Here is a 21,240-nt window from a genome sequence, read left to right on the forward strand (position 1 = left end):
ATAACTTAATTTGATTACATCTTCTTCAGAGGACCTAATTTTAGACTTAAACTCCACACATAGTTTAAGTCTAAAATGATGTATGTACATGCTAAGGATCGGGTAAAAGCACTTTGGATAGATTTGCACATCCCAATTTTGTCTGCTGATATTGAAATGTAATATTTTTATTTATGAGTGGCTTTGTATTGCCAATGTGTGAATGGACTGAAAGTAACTTAAAACCAGAGTCTTCCCCCAAAGCTTACATTGTTATTGAAACCACTTTATTCTCAGTAAAATATCTCTACAGTCATGAAATATTAACACAAGTGCATAGTCAAACGATAAATTGCTTTCCTTCAACTATTTAAAAGAAAATAATTAAGAATCACTGTCAGAATACTTAAATATATAACATATTTAACCGCCTTATTTGACTTTGTTGTCAAGTTGTACCTAAAATCAAATACTATACATGGCTGTATCTGTTGGTTCTTCTTTGAGCCATGCTCGTACAAAAACCCTGACTAACCAAAGCAAACTGAACGTTCAGTATCACCTCCTTCAATTAAGTCAACATTTAAGACAACACAACTTAGAACTGTAAAAATACAATTTACAAAATATACAAAATGCATACAGTATATACACTACACCTGCCTGTCTTTCAATATGTGTGTAGCTCTATCCATTAACTGAATGATAACTTGTAAAAAATAATAGAAAAATAATGTCAAATAACAAATCAATAGTTATTGCTTCATACAAAAGAGATTAACTGCTGAAGGCCTCATCAAAAAATAAATAATAAAATGTAGTAGGTTTGAAATCACCATAACAAGGTAAATTACGGGTTCTCCCTCCCATCGAGTGAGTTTTTGTTATTGTTGTGTTCTTGAATTGCAAAACTTAATACTCCATTTGACTTTTTCCAGTTCAGGCTGTACGTGTTAAGCTTGGAGAATACGTCAGGAAAGAGTCGAAAGTCATTGTTAATATTCCTTTCTTTCCAAATGCGTTGTCTGCCGTTGTGTCTGTAAGAATAAGAAAAACATGTCATTTTTTTGCACTAAAAATGACTAAAACCTCTACAGGTTGACTTTTGAGGATCTTTTTAAAGTCCAATCAAATCAAGCATTGAAAGCAATTACTCCAAGCTAGGTATTGGGGATGTTAATTGTAGAGTTCTTGCAAACGACATCTTCAAAATTAAACAACAGTATCGTGAGTCTCATTGAATGTAAAGAAACAGATAATGTATTTGTAGATTAGCGTCTCACCGGTTATAAACACAGGGTAACGTGCTGATATATTCTGGACCTGCAAACGGACCAAACAAGCAAGGTAGTCTGGCCCATCTCTTGACATGAGGTCGCACTCATGATAAGGCAAGACCTCCACTATTCCAGCTTCTTGGCAACAGTTCAGGAAGTTCTGCTTCTCCTTTCCCTCCAAACTCAACCTGCATATGAGAGTAGGTTTTAAACTTTGCATTCAGCATTATTCTTTCATAAAATGATGACACTACGGTATCTGAAAATCTGTGAAAAATACCTCAATTTAAATATAGATGATTTATGGAAAACCATGGTTAGTGCCAGGTCAGAAACATAGTATAAATTATCCCAAATAAGTTTGAACATCTGTGTATTGCTATAAAGGGAGGTTTTTTGTAGACATTTTTTCTAAAGTTAACCCCTACCTTGCATTTTCTTTTAGCCAACGGCTGTCTCTGTAGTGCAACATCCATTTCCACTTCCCCGTTTTGCTTAGCTCTTGCAAAACTTCTGACGTTTTTTTGATGTTGCCTTCAAATTAATACAAAGTTTATATAATGAGTACAATTGTCTGCTTAAATGACACAATATGAAATAACAATCATTTGTTTTTTCAGTGAAAAGTGCACCTACAAAGGTTCAGGTGCTCCAGGCCTGCTCTGTCGAACATTATAAAGCCACCCCTTGTGAAGACCTCCTGATGGGTTAGATTCAAAACATCATCTGGTTCGTCAATTCCAGCGAACTGCACAACTGGGGACTTCCTGAGCTCAAGCAAATGCGGGACCTGAAATATCAGACTCATTAATGCGTGAATACTTATTGAAAAAGTCCTGTCATAATCTTTATCTCAAGCTGAACAATTACCTCACAAATGTGCTCTGCAATGTCTTCATTCCTGAGGATGATGAGTAGAGATGAATGACAATCCTCACCAAGGAAGAACTCTGTTGGCTGTACAGCAGTGTGACCCTCTGACTCCAATTGTACCTTTTGAAAATCAAGGAGAAATCAATCAAACTTTTAAATCAATTTTTCATTAGCAAATCTTGCACTGCTTGCTCTAATATATTTTGTGAAAGCATAAGTGTACAGGGGGATATTCAAGGACAATATGAGGTTGTTAAATTATTTTCATTTACAAAATGACAAACAACCTTAACTGGTCAAATAAATGTATTGAAACACTACATAAAACAAAACATGAAATGCTAAAAAAATCCTTTTAAAACCATCTCGGGATTTTTTTAAAGGTTACTCCACCCAAAATGTATCTTTTAATTCTGAAACCGTAGGCTTGATAAAAATAATGTAAAAAACGTTTCACAATATGATACTTCCTTACGTTAAAATTTGAAGTTACTAGTGGACATGACAGATTTCTGTGAAAATATGTTTATGGTGTAAAAAGGTATTACATGGAAATTTCTCCAGCCTCGCCTGCATGCATATGACTCACATGTATTCAAGTGATTCACACAATAATGGCGTAAGACATTGCTTTAAAAAAGTATTGTCAGTGGTTCTTTATTATAAAAAAGATTCATGGAGACATTTTTATTTTGGTCTCCGTAGGTGTGTTATTAAGTTAGATCATCATAACGTAGCTTACCTTGATGATATTGTTCACATTTAGGTCGTTTTGAAATAAATTCTTATAATTGCCACATTGGAACATTATTTTCACTGTTGTGTTAAATTACTATTAACAGTGGCTTTACAACAATTTGTTTTATTGTAGCAAACGAACAACAAAGAAACACAAGGGTCTCAATTCAACAGAAGGATTGCTGGGAAAAATAGTAGTAAGGCATTCCATTAGTGTTAAGGTTCAGTACTGGGAGCCAAAAGTCAAATAATGTGTCCAAAACACTAAAGGATGTTGACTCACCGGTATAACTAGTAATTCAAACACAAACTACCACCTTATTTAGTGTTTGTTAATTCTACTTTCACACAATGTGTGATGGTACAATAGAGTGGCATTGGGCTGGTCACAGTGCAGTAGGACAGATCATAGTCCTGGGGTAGCGAGGACTCAGAAGCATAGTAGACCGTTATATTTTGTATAGATATTTCATTTTCATCTGACCAAACCTCTAATATCAAAATATGTTTTACCGTCATTTTCTAAACAGGGGATGAGTTTTACATTGTCAAAAAATATGTTTGGGTAGCATACCACCTTAGTTAGCAAAACAATATAGTTAATAGAAGCTTTATAGAAATACACAATTTGAAGTTTTTTTAAATTAGTCTTACCTTGGTTTCTTCAAAGAAGTCATCCTCCGACGTCACTATTATGTAGAATCTGTATTTTGTTTTACAGGATTTCTTCACAACTGAATTCAGATTGCTGCGAAAACTCTCATCCATCTCTCTCTTCATTTGATCACAGAAGTCAAAATGGTTACTTGGTTCAGTCTTTGAGTAACCTCTATCCATTCGGAAGTGCTTCGGTCTAGATGAAACCTTGTTGGCATCGCAGACTTCATTCATCATTGCCTTGTACAGTCTGGCATACTCAGATTTCAAACCAGAAATTCCAGGATGTTTCATTGGGTTATCTGTTTCTTGGGATAATTTCTGAGGATGCAAAGTACTTCCTTCTTCAGCAGAGACTGCAAGATCTTTCCTCTCAGACAGGTCTACCTTGATTTGATGTCCAATAAATGACGGTGCATCCAAATGTGCCAATGGATCCAAATAATCCTCCTGCTCCTCTAGACTGCTAAAGTGCACAGTCATGGGACTGACACATGACAAATTCACTTTATCATGCGTGTCCTGTTGGCAGATGGGTTCCCTGTTCTTCCTTTTTAAAAGCAGTTTCATTTGTTCTGAGAAGATTAGGCACTCCTTCTCCATTGACGCCTCAGTAGGGTCATCTTGAATGCACCTCTGAGAAACCTGCTCCAGAAAAGAAGGAGATCTCTCCTGGCTAGAATTATTGACCGTGCACATGAGTGAGCTGTTAGGTCCCATTGAAAGACTGTCATCTATTACGCCACATTGTTTGTAATCTGCATCTGAAGTCGATGCATTTGAGCAGTTTTTCTGATACATCTCAATGCTCTGTTTAGTTGCTTGCCCAATTTTCACAACATTTGTCATGAATCCTTGGTTTCCATCAACAAGTCCAGAAGAATTTTGTTCAGAATCACAAGAGTGCACAGGTAGAGATGGTGAAGGAATCCTGTTGAATTGTGTCATGTCACTTCCTTGGTGCTGATCGAAGGAATCTAGAAGTATAAATTCCTCTTTATCTGATTTGGGCTCACGGTCACTAACACTTGATAACAAACTTCTCTTTGGAGGAAGCTCACTAGCCCCTTGCTTATCATTAAGTCCTTCAGAAGTTCTCTTGAGGCTTTCTGTCTTTTTCTCCAAGAACATGGTGTTGATTGCGAAAAAATGTGACCTTACAGTGTTTTCAATTTGCTTGTCTTTAGAAATGAAATCTCCTTTACTTTCATCACTCTTGGATGGTTTCACTGCCATGATAGGACGCTGACTGTATGAACGTGGTTCCTGACTTAAATTGGTCTTGGATGTTGTGTTATGTTCATCTTGGTCAGTATATTGATTAATGTCTTGCAAACTCTCAGTGGAGGGAACAGATCTTGAGGGATGACACATATCTGGCCCAATGGAGGTTTCTTGTAATTTATCCATTTTTTCGAGGCGTTGAACTGATGATTCAGTTTCCTGTAGCTGCAACTTTACTCCAAGTACTTCCTCTAGTTTGCTTTTGAAAGGCGCTATAAGGATGTGAGCTGTTGAGTCTTTGTGCAGTTCTTGTGAGGTAGAGGCTGACGTCATTGTCGACGTTTTATTGCTCATTTTCTTGTCCTCAAAGTCAGATGATGTGTGGCTTGGCATTATGCGAGAGGGGATATACTTGCTTCTGAGGTTAGGGGTTTTATTCGGAGAGTGTTTATCAGCTGTTTGAACCTGGCTGGATGTGTCAACATAGTTTGATTTTGAGAAGTACTTGTGTATACTTTTTAAAACTCTAAGAGTTCTTCGTTCCACATCAGGGTCAAGATCATTATGTGGCTTGGCATCACTGTGAACTGTAGACCTGTTAGGCATCTCATTCTGTAGGGATTTTCTGCTATGACATTTCGGAGTCATGTTTTTGGAGGTTTCACTGCCACAAAAAGTTGTTACACTACTACTTCTAGGGCCAGAGCCAGTTGGGTGCTGATATGGTGTCTCATCCATAGTTGGGGTAGGGCACCGGTCGTCAGATTCACTTCCAGAAACTTTTTCAGCATACAGTTCTGCCTTTTTACTGTTTATTTTAGATGTACTGCATACCCCAGTGGGAAGGACAGTTTCAGGGCAGGTACTAACATAGATCATTGGTACTCCTTCCTTGACAACTTCTTTAATATTGCCTAATGAGCTTGAATTGTGTGGTTGTTCTGCATCCTCTTGGGAGGTGTCGATTCCAATAAATGGAATGACAATTCCCTTGTAGATCTTTTCCAATCCCTCATTTGGTATGAAGATCTGATTGACATCCGTTTCCTTTATCAGTGCCACTTCAGCTTCACGCTGAGGGGATTGAGACTGATGAGGAAATAGTTCTTTTTCAGTTGGGTCAACAACCTTTTGCTCTGCCTCAATTGAGTTGGTATCCTGGTCTTCATAAGTGTGACTACTCGGAGTCAAGTTTGCCAATACTCTGTTATTGCTTCCGTTTTTACATTGGTCTTTTGTCAGGGGAATAGGCCCATCTGCATTGGAGCCATCCACAATAGAGTTCTTCTCATCAGATCTGGGTGATAATGCCATCTGATAATGCGCCTTATCTGCCAAACTGATATCAATTTCTGAATTGTCTTCAACTGCAAGATCTTTAGAAATAGACTTAATTTCTAATTGAGCTTTTTCTGTATTTTCTGACATCGCATTTTCACCTGACAATGCACTGTCATTTTCGTGGTTGGCCTCAGGTTGTTGCTCAACCAATGGTGGTTTGTGACTACACTCTTCGATGCAATCCTTTAACGAGACCACAGCTGAAACGCAACTGTCTTTCTGATCAAGTCCAATTCCCTTTCCAGAGGCATCTTCGATCACTTTACCTTTGTGTACTTTAGAACAATCCATATCTTCTTTAACAATGTCATCCTTGCCTGGTGAGACTGCTACAACTTCCTTCCTAGATAACGGCTTCTCATTTTCTACAAGACTTCCATTGCAGACTATACCCGATTCTTTCTTTGTAGAATCATCATTCGTATTAATTACTTTTGGAGAAGGTTCTTCATTGCTTTCTTGGCATGGCGTTTCTTTCTTTCTTTGTATGGCTTTCATTTCATCATGCTCAACTTCAGGAACCACATCACATGCTTTATTGTTTAGGTCCACCTCTATATCTCTCACAGATTTGTAGAAATCCTTTCCATGTTTTTCAATCAAACTTATCCCTGTAGTCTCTGAATTGCAGATGCCATCTATCATTTTGGACTTATCGTTTTTGCATCCAAATAACAAGTGGCCAATTCGTGGAGCATTGTCATCATTTTCTGGCTGAAAGAATATTAGTTTCATCTCTTGTGCAGGAATGTATGTTCCATCACCTTGAAAAATGTGTAGAACATTGTGCTCCAGGGTTCCATCTTTTTGCAAAGGTGTAGAAGTCGTCATATTTTCACGAGTGCGTCGGAAATCATTCATCTCATTGACAATCATTGTGGACTGGACCATCTTTTTGTAACACTGCAAATATAAGAAAACATAAGAAATTACATTATCTTTAGGAACCTGTGATGGATTTATACTCTTTTCCCCAATAGTGACGGTTGAAAGGGATAATCTATTTCTACTGTACCAGGAGTACGCATCAATATTTGAAGGGTTTGCGTGGGAGCTGGGTTATTAGGTACAATGGTTCTTGGTAAGGTCTCCCATTGCAAATGGGTCCATGGCTCCACCCCATAGGAAGGCCAAACAGGAGATACCATAAACTAATATATAAACTAATCTGAACCATAAAGAATTGGGACTTCCTTCAAAAGCCAAGCTCTCCATCATTTTTGACCAGACAAACCAGACCGATGAAAGTCATTGTGCTTTGTTGGAGATACATCATTTTTTTGTGGAGAGCACAAAACTTTGGATTCATGATTGCTAAACTGTCCCCAGTAAAGAAGACAGACAGTAAGTAATCACTCAACAGGAACACGGTAAGGGCAGTGTTTAAAGACAGGTTAATGGAAAATAAAATGTCTTGGTTACAAGGCAACAAAACCTCAATCGGTGCTACCAGCATGGATTATTTTTCCCTAGTAGAAGCAAGACAATGATTTTAATTCTGTAAGAGCCGATACTCTCAGCATCCTAGGAGGCTTGAGACATGAGGTCTGTCCAAAGTCCACAATCAGGGCCGTCCCTCCCTACAGGCCGATCATGCAGAATGCGTTGGGCCTCACCTTGCGGAGGGGGCCTCATCTTGAGGAGGGTGCCTCAACTGAGCCGAAAATGCGGGGCACCTATGCGGCGCAATTAGTGTGGCGCAGCACTGTTTCACCGCTGCGAGGCTCCACTAGCCATGTTGGCCAGGGACGGCCCTGTCCACAATTATTACTATTTGGAGTTGTGGCCAAAAGGTCTGAGGGAAATTTAAGAAAGCTTGTGACTCATTAAGATGCATTCTGCTGGTAAAAATAACTGTAGATTGTCTCTTCCAACTTCTATGTTTGCATGTCTATGGTTACATGACAAGAACACAAATCAGATCTTATAACGTTTCATTATTTTAAAGAACATCAATAAATCATGACAAAAACATAAAATGCAGGATAGATTGCAGAAACAATAAAATTAGAACCATACCTGAGTTGTGATGGTCTTCTGTTGTCCTGCAGATGACTTGAGAGGGTTCAAGGTGTCAATGGTGTCTTTCCGATTACTGGATACAAAAATTTTCATTCTGTTTTGTGAATCTGAAGTGACTATCTCTGCACTGGAGTTTCTCATTGACAAGTCCAAAATCACAGATCCTTGCCGTAACACAGAATCATCCTTCTTGCTGAGGTCCATAGCATTGGGAATCAATGTGTCTGCAGTCTTTGTTACACTTGGGAGAGGAACCAATGAGTTGACCGTGAGCTCAGGCTGAGCTGTTGCTGACACCATTCCACAGGACATTTCCAAAGAACCACTCTCTTCTGGACATAGTTCAATATTAAAGAACCTGTCTGTTGACCGGCTGTAGAACAGACCGATCCACATGTGGACGATCAGTCGCACCTCTTCACTGGTGTCTTCAATGGAGAAATCCCATGGGCTATCGAAGATGTAAATGTACAAATATTAACACTTTCAGTTGAATAACTGATTATCATGTAATCTGAACTAAAAGTCAACTTTAAAGTATATAGCCCACATTTGTTAGCAAGATACAAGTATAGCAATTCAACTATGTGAAGAGATTCATTAAAAAATGTTGTGTGGATATTTTGAACACAATGTACATACCCATGCAAGGCTCGGATGATAGTTCTATCCTTTGAGTCATTTGTAAACTTGCTGTCCAGATCAAAGTCATAGTTTTCTTTCCAATGCTTTGTGACTTGGATTGATCCATCCTTGTTAGCAAAGGTACGAGAGTGTCTGAATTTGATTCTGCACGCCTTGTTTATTTTCAGGTACTCAGGAGTCCTGTGGTTTTGTTCTGTCCTTAATTTCTTGGCAGTAGGGTGTAGTGTATTAATTCCATCGCCAAACATTTTCTGGTGATGTTGCAGCAGTCTGGTAGAACCACTTATAGGAGAAACCTGGAAGGGTGTACCTGGCAGACCCAACAGTAGAGAGGAAGATGGGGGCAATGAGTAAGCATGTTCTTTAGATACCAAATCAACCAATTCACTGCATCCCACAGGATGGCTTGGAGAAGGACACTCAAGAGGTTGCATGGGTCTAGCAGCAGGCTGTCTAAGCAGAGCATGAAGAACTGACTCTTGTTCAGCACTGGTAACATCTTTTGTAAGGTCACACTTCTTCAAACTTGTCTCAGGTTTTCTCTCAAGAGCTGGATCTGGTTGTGGTGGAACCTTTTCATTACTGACACTGAGTGCCAAGTCAGCAAGTAAGTTCAAAGCATCTGTAGATGAGCAAGTACTGTTCTTTTTTTCCTTAACAGTCTTCCTGACAGATTTATCTCTAGTACTCTCTTTGTATTTGAGTTTCTCACTGGCATAACAAGCTGGGGTTTGAAAATGCAACCACCCTGTGAAGACAAAACAGAGGAGAAAAAAGAAAAAACAGCATGAAAATAAAAAGTAGCACATTGAAAGCATTTGAAATATACCAATGTATATCTATTGGGAACCTGCCACCTTGTAAACTAGGTCATTATTTAAAACAAAAAGGTATTTGTTTATTTGGCCAACACCACCACATTTGGGTGCAGATGAACAGGCAAAAATGAAGCACAAACAAGAGAAAAGCATAAGCAAAGAAAGAAGTAGCAAAGGGCATCGAAAGCATGCCAAGGACAGATGCAAAGCTTAAAGATCCAAGAAAAGAGTCAATTTAAATGTCATTAATAATACTGAAGAGATGTCACCCATCATGCACAAAAAACAAACATTCAATTTTTAGAATTTTGAAATAAGACTTACATTTCTTTTTAACACACTCTGTAGGGATGCCTTGGTGCTTTTTGAGCATTTTAATCCTTCCCCTTCTCGGAAAGATTGATGGAGGCTTGTGTAGGATTTGAGGTTGGTTGTCCAAAATGGTTTGTACTTGTGTCCCTGATGATTCTTTCCTTTGTTGGTTTTCCTGATCCTGTGTCTTCTGTATATTATCTGGTGTCTCTTTAGGAGTCAGGCCTAGGGCATATGCAAAAAGAGGGTCAACTGACAGCCTCTTTGAAGCTTCCCCGACATGCATAATGGTTTCCTGGACACTTGTAATGCTTGTGTCAAATTTGCCCTTCTTGAGACAGGGCTCACTTGTTTGTGCAGTATCTGCAGTCGTTTCCTCTGGCAATAGAAGAGCCGTTTTTCGCTTTCCTCTTAGAAGAACTGATTTTAATTTACTCAACAGAGATGCACCCTTTGTGGCAATCCTTTTTGGAGAAAGGGTATGAAAGTATTTTCTTTTAACAACTTCTGAGAGAGGGGTTGCTTTGCCATCAGTTTTTGAAGAATGGTCACTAATCTCTTGATTCAGAGCCAATAAACCATTGCCATCATCTGATGCTCCTAAAATATTGTGTTCAGGATTGACCTCATTGTCAACAGCGTTTTGAAGGGTGCTCCCTCCATCTTTGGATGTTGAGGCCTCTGTTCCGCCCACTGATTCGACTGCCTCATGAGCATTCACAGAGGCATCAGCCAACACTTTTTCAGGTATGAGTTCATCTTTATCAGATTTAAGTTTATCTTTTAAAGACCTTATCTGATCGGCAAATTCAGCAGAGCCATGAGGAACCAGGATTCTTCCACATTCACTGATGACTGGCTTTAAGTCCCAGCGCTCGGTTTTTCTTCTCAAAGGTAAAGCTTCAAGTTCCATTAAAAGGTTGCTTCCCAAGCTCTGCTGTCCAGGGTCTATCTTTTTCTCCTCTGGTACTGTTAATCCAACAGAAGCAGATATAACCTTCTCATTTTTTGCTGACAGTTTCTTTAATGTGCCCTTTGGCCGACCTTTCCTCCAATCAATTTTTGAAGGATTACCCAACTGTGGGTGGTCTGAAGATTCCTTGGCCTGGCCTTCCGTCTGACTCTTTAAGTTGTCATCCACTTCTGGTACTTGTAAACTTGGAGGGTCAACACAAGCTTTGGATACTTTTTTTTTCTGAGCTTTGGAATGTACCTTGCGTAGTTTCTTCCGTTGAGTTTTTGAGAGATTGGGGACCTCTGGGCAATCCAAAATGTTTTTGGTTGTAACCGTCTTATCGTTCAGAGAGTTCACTCCTGCCGTTTGTAATTCGTCTGTTGTAAAACCAGACAAATGAAAGTCATTGTGATTTGTTGCAGATACAGTACCGATTATACTTAAACCCTCATTAGTGACAGTTCCCTCAGCAGAAGTGATGCTGACAATAAGCTCTGCAGGAAGGTCATCTGATTTAGAAGGAGTCAAAAGACTTTTTGACGCCATCTCATCAGCTTTGATCAGCACAGTCAGATCAAATTTGCCAGTGTCTTGGGAAGCATCTGCAGCTTGCAAATCATTTGCTAGAACATTTTGAGAGACATCTGTAGAGTCAACTTGTGCTGCAGCATTTGTAATACAAGTATCAACAAGTGTTTTAACGTTTACAGGAGATCTCTGTCCTGTCAACTGATCCTCTGACTCCATGCTAACAGAATTAGCTGGTGCCTCTTCAGGAGATGAGTAAAAGATGTAGACATCATCATCAAGGTCTTCCATTCGATCCACTCGTCCAGTCGCAAGAATTTCTGAAGCCCTGGACACTGGCAGTTGAAAAGAGAGAGGTTTGCTGAGGTAAGTCCTGAAGCTCTGCCATGCCCCGTTAGTCCACTCCGGGGATAAGTAGAGGTGCTTGTGGGCATCCGGTACATCATACTGATCTGGAAAGATGCTGACTTCCCTAGATGGAATTGATGCAAACCCAGGATTTATTAGTGCTGCGTAACTCTGCATATGCTGCGCCAAGACTTCACACAGCTCTTCGCCTGGGTCAATTGGGGTTTTCTCAACTTCACACTCTGCATAACTTAGCACTGGTAGAACCTGAAGGATGTCAGTTGAGATGGCAGGCTTTCGCTGAACAAGTTTTGTATCTGTGGAAATTCAAGAAAGAGTAATAGTTTGTATTCATGGCTATTTCAACATATCAAATGAAAATATAAACTGTTAAACATATGCTGTAATTACCTCTCCGTATAACTTGTGACACTGGAAACACAAATATGCCTTGCAGGACATCAGTTCCATTGGACCCAGTATCTGGGGAAATAAACGCAGATACTGTATGTGGCTGATGTGAAGTTGAATTACGAACAAAGATCTTTTGGTGTGGGATTGAAAACTTAGAACTGTCATCAATTTCATATCTTACCATCATATGTGAGGAAATGAGAAGAGTGCAACAGGATAAGAAAACCACCATCATGCAGCTGAAACGTGAGAGCCTGTGAATAAATAAGCAAGTTTGTCAGATAAACTTTTTGAATGTTGTGTAGCAAGTACAATTCAACAAAAATGTTATTGAAGGAAGGAGAACAACTGTTTCAAGGACATTTCCAGTGCTAAGAAAACTATTCACTAGACCATTAATTATTGATCGATTAGGTTATTAAGACATTTTATGATACAAAATGATCAGTCAGTCACTGGTAACGATTGTACAAATGTAAGTGTTTGCTTGGCTGTAGTATTATTACTTTAGGTTTCTGATTTTTAGTCAACCCGAATTAAATACCACTTTTGGCACTGATAAACTTTAATTGACATTGTAATCATTTTTAATTTTTTTATTCAAAAACCCACTATCTCTCAAAGAATGATAACAAACAGAAACTCACTAGATCTTTTTCTTTGACCTCCTGCAGAAGCAGAGCAAGTGACTGGGTTTCTACTGCCCCCCAGGGAACAAACTCACACAGAGTGCAGTACAAGCCACCTACAAAGACTGAGAGACATACAAAAAACATAATGCATCAATGAAATGTTCAGAAACTGCGCAAAAAGATGGTTTTTTTCTAGTATATTCTAAAAGCACACCTTCACCAGCGAAGCAGGTTTCAAAGACGGCTTTTGGCAACAGCTGTCTCAGATCTGACATGGATATTGCTTGATCAATTTTTACCACTGGTGGCCTTAAATGGAAAAGATAAAACAAAAGCACAAAAAAATAGATTATATAATCAAACTTTTCAAAGATATTTAAGTATTAAAAACAAGTCAGTATTTTTTTTAAATGTTTCACATTTTAACTTACAGTTCTGCAGGAATCAAGGCCCCTGCCGTAGTCCTTAGCCCAACATCATAGAACAGGGCCCCTAGTTCAAGCTGACCACTCCATGGAAGGTAATGAGGAACTGGAGTAAGAAAAAAAATTAAAAGGACTATTTTTTAAAAGGGAGGATATTCATGACATTACAATTTCAATCTAAGCGATCGCTTACAGAATCAGCTACCATTCATCATAGGCTTTAGTAGGCTCACTTTAAAGGCTAAAGTGAAGACACTGGTAAAGTGGGAAACATCAAAACCAAAATAAATCTAAGGGATTAATTGGTAAGAAACATGTCCTGCTATCTTGTCAGGAGCCAAAGTTGGGGAAAATGTTGGCTTAGTTGATTTGGGGGCATAAACAAATCCCTTCATTTACAATGGGGGGGTTTCTAAGCAGTTTACAGAATTCTATCATCTAATTAATTAATCCAATCGCAAATGTTATATTTAAAATATATTACTTACCAAGTTTTCTCTCCACTCTAAAGAAAGATAAATCAGGCAAACAATTAAGTGATTTGACTTAAATATTCTTAATTTGTAAGAATTGGTATAGTTTATTACTCAGGGTTGAGTCATGCTTTGTTGTAACAATACAGTACCTTTTCTCTGGGGATGCTGCAGGTGTTGCTTTGGTATCCGTATATGAGAATGATACAATTGCAAAAGGACAGGCAGCACTGGGAGATTGGGCTGTATCATTGCTTTCATCATTTAGCAGCTCATACATGTAATACTGCAAAGACAAAAATAGACAGACTTGAAATGCCTGTTGTCTACTCCCCAATAGGTTCACAAAGATAGAGAGATCACAAGGGTTCATCTACACAGAAAAATAAGAAATACACATATTATCCTCACTGATGATTTTCATCACCAGTCACATTCTTACCTGGGTTCTCTCAAAGGCGAGAAAGGAGCTTGTTTTAGCAGATACTGAAGGCAACTGCTCCGACACATGACAGTCGAACCCTGCAGTGGGTGCAGTGAGATTCTGCGTGTAGTTCTCTGAAACGTTTTTGACTCTACCCTGTGGTAAAAGAAAGCACAGTGATGTTGTTCATTACATGTTTTCTTTGAATGAAAAAAGCCTATCAAGTACAATGTGTTGGAGTGCCAGCCAATAGAAGCACAAGTGTTACACAGCAATGTCATTATGTTACAGGGGGAGAGGGCGGGGGGGGGGTTTGGGAGAGAAACTCCCTCTGTCGTGAACTTCGGGGTTTTAGCCTTTGCAGACCTTTTACATGCACAAAAACATATATATACACTACTGGAAAGGGAAGACCCTAAAAATAATAATAGGGCCTATTTGAGACAATTATTTGAATACCTTTGTCAGCCTGATGATGACAATGTATCCAGATTTCCCATGATACCAGCGATTCAGATCCAAACAGTCAGAGTACATTGATATGTAAACACCTGAGTAAAAACACAGAGAGATTAACTTAATATGTGTGCAGTTAAAAATAAGTGAAGGAAGGGTTTCTTATCAAGATTTGAGGACATCATAAGCAACTACAATAATTAACTTCAAAGTGACTGATCCCAACAACTGACACTCCTACAGCAGCGAGGCCACACCTTGAAGCTTGTGGGTTCAAGGTCACACAACAGGATTGACAACTATCTGAACAACCTCACCCACTGCAGCTGAACAATGTTGTATTGTACAGAATGTTCTTTCTAGACCATAACACATGAATTACTCTACATTTACTAAAACCGTTTTTTATGTCTAAAATCAAAGTCAAGGAGGTGTGTTCATTTTAGATACTGAAGACCTTTTTTTTAGATCTGGGTTGTTTTCCTAATCATTTAATTTATTTCTGAGTCTCCCAAAGCAATTCAATAAACTTCATTGATACCACAAGTAAAGTTTCCTCCTCCCTCAGCAGGAATAACCTCTAATGTCTGTATTCTACTAGTTACTTTCACTACTTCTAATGTATTTGAGTAAGGATTTAGTTCAATCTTATGGACATAAGTCCGACATTAGCTGGTTGAAGTATAGGGGCAGGTGTTGATGCTTCCTCACAAAAAGCCACTTTTATAGGAGTGTTCATGTCTGGCAAAAATAATGCATTATCTTTAATAAGGTACGTAAGGTATTAAAATGTTATTAAAATATATAATTCAATGATTTCAATGGACTGACATTATAAGACTTAAGACACTTGACAATAAGGGACAGTTAGTGAACTTTTCTCAGTTTGAAATTCTGAACAAAGGGGGCCAAACAAAGAGCCAATAACCGGTCTGGTAGGTTTATACTCCTCCACCAGCAATGTGCAGAAAAAGTGAGATAAGTTATGACATATTAGAAAAAGACTAACTTCATGAGCTTTCCAAATGTCTCTTTCTGCCATTAAGGAATGCTTGTGTCTGTTTTGATGTGAGAAAACCTTAACTACACAGATTGAAACACGCACGGGTGTGAAGTATAACACAGATTATGACCCCTTGCAACACTGCTACATGCAAGGGCATGTGAGACAGTGGAGCTCTTGATTTTATGTGCCAATACAGTGTGGTTTCATTGCAACGTTTACAGAAGAACTGGGACTTTGACCAATATCTAAACATGTTGTCTTCCACACTTATCACAGAAAAGAGAGGGTGGAAGGTTAACAGACCAGACAATATCTCTGAGAGGAAACATTTCCATATTGCAGGAATAAAAGGAAATTAAAATGCTGAATTCATTGTCTAACTGCTTAAGAAACTATTCATATCCTGTACAGCTGTGCACTAACTTACAGTTTCTGTTTGACTAAAGAAATGCTTCCACTTTCATTTGTATACATTTGTACAGTTCTAACTTGCTTTCACTTTCAAAAGGCAAGGGAGCACCAGGCAATCGACACATATGTTTTCTTGGAGCATGATCTGCACTACAAATACTTTGAATAGGCCACATGCAATGTAATGGGCAAAGCTGGAAAGATAAAACCTTGGGATATATACTTTAACTAAATAAGAAAGGATTTATGTAATTCTTTACATGTTTACCAAATAACCAGTAAGTATATCTATGTTATATGTTACAGAAATTGTTGTGTACAAATCTCAACTCTGTCTTTTCTGATTAGTAATACAACCTCTTGTTTGTTTGTTTGTTCTGGTTGGGCTGACCATACTGAAATGTCACTGTGATCTCACTGCTGGTTAACAGTGGCAGTATGAGAGAGGGGAAAATCTCATAAAAAAATCATTATATTTTACCTTTGGAAGGATCTCCCAGAGTTGTGCATGTGCTGTTTCCTGTGAGCACGCCAGTTTCTCCAAGATCATTAGCCTTTAAATAAATACAAATATCAGTTACGGGAAAGATCTAGAAGATTTGTTGGAGCATGTTTTTCTCAGGCGTGCAAACATTTCAAGTGTATTACCTTGTTGACATCGTCGAACAGCAAAAACCCATAGGATTCTTTCAGCTCCTCCTCTGAATATCCTACTTCTCTTCTCTTTGCTCGGAAGGCAGAATACTGTTGTGAGAGAATACAAAATATGTTGTCAAAATCATTAAGATTTCATGTTTGAGGTTCCTGTAATTATTAAAGGTAGCATTCATTTTATTCTTTGACCTTATATTTCTTACATAGAAGGATATAGTATACAAGCTGTGCAGCTTTTACTAAATGTAAACGGATGTAAGATTAAGAATTACGTGTGGTTTACTATGTAATGACATTTATAGCTGAGACATGAAAAATAAGATTTTGACTGACCTTTTCTTCCAGTGGTGGATTTTTTACCAAGGCAGCGGACTTGTACCTAAAAGACTGCTTTGACTCCTCATACAAGTACGCACTTTTAATTGGAATCAGAATATTGTTTTGAAAGACGAGAGAACTTTCTGAGACAGGTAATAAAAGGCCTAGAAGTGAGAAGAAAAACAACCATGAGTATCAAATCCAAGCGACAATGCAAAAATCAAACCAAATGTTATTTTTTCTAAAACAACAAAAAAAGTTTTCGATGACTGTTTGTACTGTGAGACATGAGACCTTTTTCTACGTCCTTTTTTTTGGTATAATCATCCACAATTAGTGTATGTCTATCAGGAAATAAATATCCAATCTAAATATGTTGTTAATCCTAAAAGTGAAAGTCACACGAGGGGAAAAAACTGAAGAAGATCGTCACCTTTACTCGAGGCACCACCATTCCCACTTTCCATTGCTGAGCACTTATGAAATCTGTCTTTCTCCCTTTTCTCTTCGTTCACGACAATTGTCTCTCGTTTTAAACCTATCAACAGAAATATAAAGTCCCGTGTATCCTGTGAGCAGTAAAGATTTCGAAGTAACTTGAGCTGTCGCCACAGATCCGATAGACATTTTATGCGACACAACCAGGAAGTTACAAAATAAGCGACAGTCCGAACACGTAGACACAAAGATATCCTCTCAAATCCACTTTTTAACAGTTCCGTAGATCAGTAAATCCGCGTTATTTAGAAAGGTCTTCAGTTATTCACGCTGGGGGATCGAACCGAACGAGTTCGTCACGAAAAAGAAACAGAAACCTATCGAGGGCGAAAGCATCCATCTTGAAACTGTACTAGACCAAACTGAGGCGCTGGTTGTTAGAGCCAGTCTGCGCTTGCGGCTCCCTACCCCTCCCATATGTGTTCCTATTTGTCGCGAGAAACATTAATGATTGCTAACTGTAAAACGTACTAACAATGAAAAAGGACTACGTTTCGACCCTGAACACGATAAACCTGGCCGTGTTTGGAGGTTATAGTGTGGTTTCTACAATACATGGAGGCTCAATGAACATAGTTGAGTGTAACTACAGACTGCAGCGGAAGTTGGGCGTCATTGCTAACACATATTTCACTTTTACACAGTTTAGCACACACTCACATTGAAAGCAGCACCAAGCCTTAGTTCCCAGTTTTATCTTTGCTAGTTATATAATTCAATGTGAAGTATTTATGAAAATAAACTAGGGATGCAATCAGTTAATATTCTTATTATTTTCAAGAATAATAGTTTGGTAAAAAAAATATTGGAAAATGTTTATCTCAGTCCAAGTTTGGAGCTTTTGTAAAATGTAAAATGTGGGATAGGCTATAGGGCTATATAAATAAACGTTGATTGATCGATTGATCAACTTTGTAGCCAAAATACAGACACTCAGGACCGGAAGAAAAATATTCCCCCATTGACATCCATTAAAAAATGTTTTGACATTTTTGATCACTTTTCCGATCCCAGAGTATTTATTTTCTATTTTCCACCATATTGAGACCATCTCTGGTGATTTTTACGTACAGCAAGCCCTTCTAGGTAATGCAAAATGATGTATCTCATTCACCAGCTCTATGACCTCTTATTACAGGCTACCTTCTAAATAATGACACCAACAAATATTTTAAATGTATTTCATTATTTAATTATGACTCTATTGCCTCATCTAAGAAAGATAGTTGGTTAGATTATACTGTAATACTACAGTATAGGCTACTGGCAATTGAGTAATCTAGGTTGTATAGTAATATTTATAAAGTATTATTTATTTACTGTAGAGTTTTGAAAACATGCATAAAATGATCGCACAACTGATTGAGGTTTTTTGACGAGTAGCCTAACTGTCCATGTTTGTTGACATTTTTCGCCCATTTAAATCACATTCACATTTAAAATGTAAATAATTACACCTCCTTGACATAAAATTAATGCAGTTGCTGCATTTGGTAAAACAAAAGCAAATCCAAGTCCAACACATCAAGGATTAGCATTAGTGTAACACTAGCTGGAGTTAGCGATGTTAGCTAGTTTAACCCATTGACTGTATGGTCCAACCACGCACACAAAAAAGATTCCTACCTTTGCACTTGGAAACGTCATCAATATAGGGATGTATCATTTTGATTTAGCTTTATTAAAAAGCTTTCTTTTAAAGGGGGAAATGTGACCATGTTAGCTAGTAGGCCTACTGATTGTGCTTGCTAACATTAGCGATCGAGATCATGCACAGGTTAACAAGCGATTAAATACATTTGTTTCATATATTATTTTGTTTTTAGTTTTTGTCTATTTTAGTCAAATATATAACTGGAATGCAGTGGTGGAAGAAGTATTCAGATGCTTCACTTGAGTAAAAGTACCAATAAATTGTTGTCAAAATCCTTAAGTAAAAGTACAAAAGTATTATTAGTAAAATGTACTGAAAATATACAAATTAAAAGTAATCATTGTGCAGAAAAATTGCCTTTATGTGTCTATATTTATTTATATTATGTGACATTTCTAGATAATATTGTTGCAGTGGCATATTACTGTAGTTGACCAACAAAGTTCTGATTGACTTTTTTGTAAAATATTTAAATAATTTGACTCTTTCGTGATTTAAAGAGTTAATCCACTAGTTTAATGTTTGTTGAAAGGATTACAATTACATTATTTCCCTTTTAAATGTAGTGGAATCAAGAAGCATTACATGGAAATACTCAAGCAAAGTACAAGTACATCAAAATTGTACTTGTAGGTAAGCATGGAGAAACCAGCTCGAGTGCGCTAGAATTTGAAACTACGCAGCCGAAAAAAATCTGCCCCTTCCTTTAGCCGGGCCGGCTAAAATAATTGGTCGTGCTTTTTACAGCGCCACGGCTTCCACAGATTTTTTTTAATGTATTTATTGTCAAAGCATTTAATGTATTCATTGCTATCGGGATGTTAAGAGCATTCCATGGAATATAACAAAAAGTGTTTCTGAAGTGAATTACCTACCCCACTTTTAAAGGTGGGGTAGGTCAGTTTGAGAAACCGGCTCGAGATACACTTTTTGTTATATTACATGGAATGCTCTTAACATCCCAATAGAGTGGCGAAGTCACGCCCACTTACTTCCGGGTAATGAGACCTTATTTCGGAAAAATTATGTATTGAAGTCAATGGGGAGAGAAAACGTATCTTTCGATCCCGTTTGAATTGTGCCATGAATTACACATATGATGTTTGTCAATCTTAAAAAATAATTTCCATGTCAAAAAAGTCACAGTTTGTCGTAAAACTGTTGAAATATAAGACTATGAAAAATACGTAACTAGAAAGACTACAAATCCCAGAGTCGCGTAAGTGATGTCACAATTGTTTTCCTCCACCATTCAGATACCTAAGATCAGCGCAATATAGATATAATCTATCTATATGGCGCTGGCTAAGATAAGATAACTTTAACAAGATGCCTGTGTGCTTAGTACCAGGTTGTTATTATACCAGCAATGGGTCTTGCTCGTTCTTTTGCTTCCCGTCTGATGAAAGGACCAGGAGTGGCTTGATCAAGTTAGCTACCTAGCTAGTAGCTAGCACGTTAGTTAGCATTACAGCCTTGTCATTTTTATTAGCCTTAACATGAAGTATGAAATATGACTACTACTCTTACTGTTTAACATTTTGGGTTACTTCATGTTAAGGCTAATACAAATGACAAGGCTGTAATGCTAACTAACGTGCTAGCTACTAGCTAGCTTGATCCACACACTCCTCTTTCATCAGACGGGAAGCGAAAGAACGAGCAAGACCCATTGCTGGTATAATAACAACCTGGTACTAAGCACACAGGCATCTTGTGAAAGTTATCTCATCTTAGCCAGCGCCATATAGATAGATTCTATCTATATGGCGCTGATCGTATATATACTGTATTATACGTATATCGTAGTGTCTCAATTGTGACATCACTTACGCGACTCTGGGATTTGTAGTCTTTCTAGTTGCGTATTTTTCATAGTCTTATATTTCAACAGTTTTACGACAAACTGTGACTTTTTTGACATGGAAATGATTTTTTAAGATTGACAAACATCATATGTGTAATTCATGGCACAATTCAAACGGGATCGAAAGATAAGTTTTCTCTCCCCATTGACTTCAATGCATAATTTTTCCGAAATAAGGTCCCATACCCCGGAAGTAAGTGGGAGGGACTTCGCCACTCTATAGAGTGGCGAAGTCCCTCCCCTTCCGGTTGAGCCCCATGGGACCTTATTTCGGAAAAGTTATGCATTGAA

At 38.0% G+C, this 21,240-nt stretch overlaps 1 protein-coding gene across 2 annotated transcripts; it reads right to left on the bottom strand.

Moving 5' to 3' along the window:
- Positions 1–238: 238 nt before the first annotated feature.
- tasor2 (transcription activation suppressor family member 2) lies at positions 239–18,203 on the bottom strand. 2 transcript variants are annotated; one of them, XM_034145924.1, is made up of 22 exons: positions 17,364–18,203; positions 16,946–17,094; positions 16,607–16,702; positions 16,440–16,512; positions 14,545–14,636; positions 14,104–14,241; positions 13,814–13,947; positions 13,677–13,693; positions 13,195–13,294; positions 12,978–13,072; positions 12,779–12,885; positions 12,313–12,385; positions 12,129–12,200; positions 9,899–12,034; positions 8,754–9,504; positions 8,109–8,562; positions 3,522–6,992; positions 2,127–2,249; positions 1,893–2,046; positions 1,685–1,790; positions 1,263–1,444; positions 239–1,016 (listed from the first exon to the last, which is right to left on the bottom strand). In XM_034145924.1, the coding sequence occupies exons 1-22, from the start codon at positions 17,395–17,397 to the stop codon at positions 919–921; spliced, it is 8,655 nt and encodes a 2,884-aa protein (XP_034001815.1). In that variant the 5' UTR covers positions 17,398–18,203; the 3' UTR covers positions 239–918. The 2 variants fall into 2 exon arrangements, with proteins under 2 accessions (XP_034001815.1, XP_034001816.1); XM_034145925.1 differs by having other exon boundaries at positions 8,754–9,066; positions 17,364–18,201.
- Positions 18,204–21,240: the final 3,037 nt, after the last annotated feature.

This window comes from Trematomus bernacchii, unplaced genomic scaffold (assembly GCF_902827165.1).
Source record: "Trematomus bernacchii unplaced genomic scaffold, fTreBer1.1, whole genome shotgun sequence".
NCBI classification, from domain to species: Eukaryota; Metazoa; Chordata; class Actinopteri; order Perciformes; family Nototheniidae; genus Trematomus; species Trematomus bernacchii.

Excerpts from the sequence above, each read along its gene's own strand:
- tasor2 (XM_034145924.1), bottom strand. The coding sequence starts at position 17,397 with ATGGAAAGTGGGAATGGTGGTGCCTCGAGTAAAG. Across the intron at positions 17,095-17,363 it reads TGGTGGTGCCTCGAGTAAAG|GCCTTTTATTACCTGTCTCA; the intron begins GTGACGATCTTC and ends TCTCACTTCTAG. Across the intron at positions 16,513-16,606 it reads TGTTCGACGATGTCAACAAG|GCTAATGATCTTGGAGAAAC; the intron begins GTAATACACTTG and ends ATTTATTTAAAG.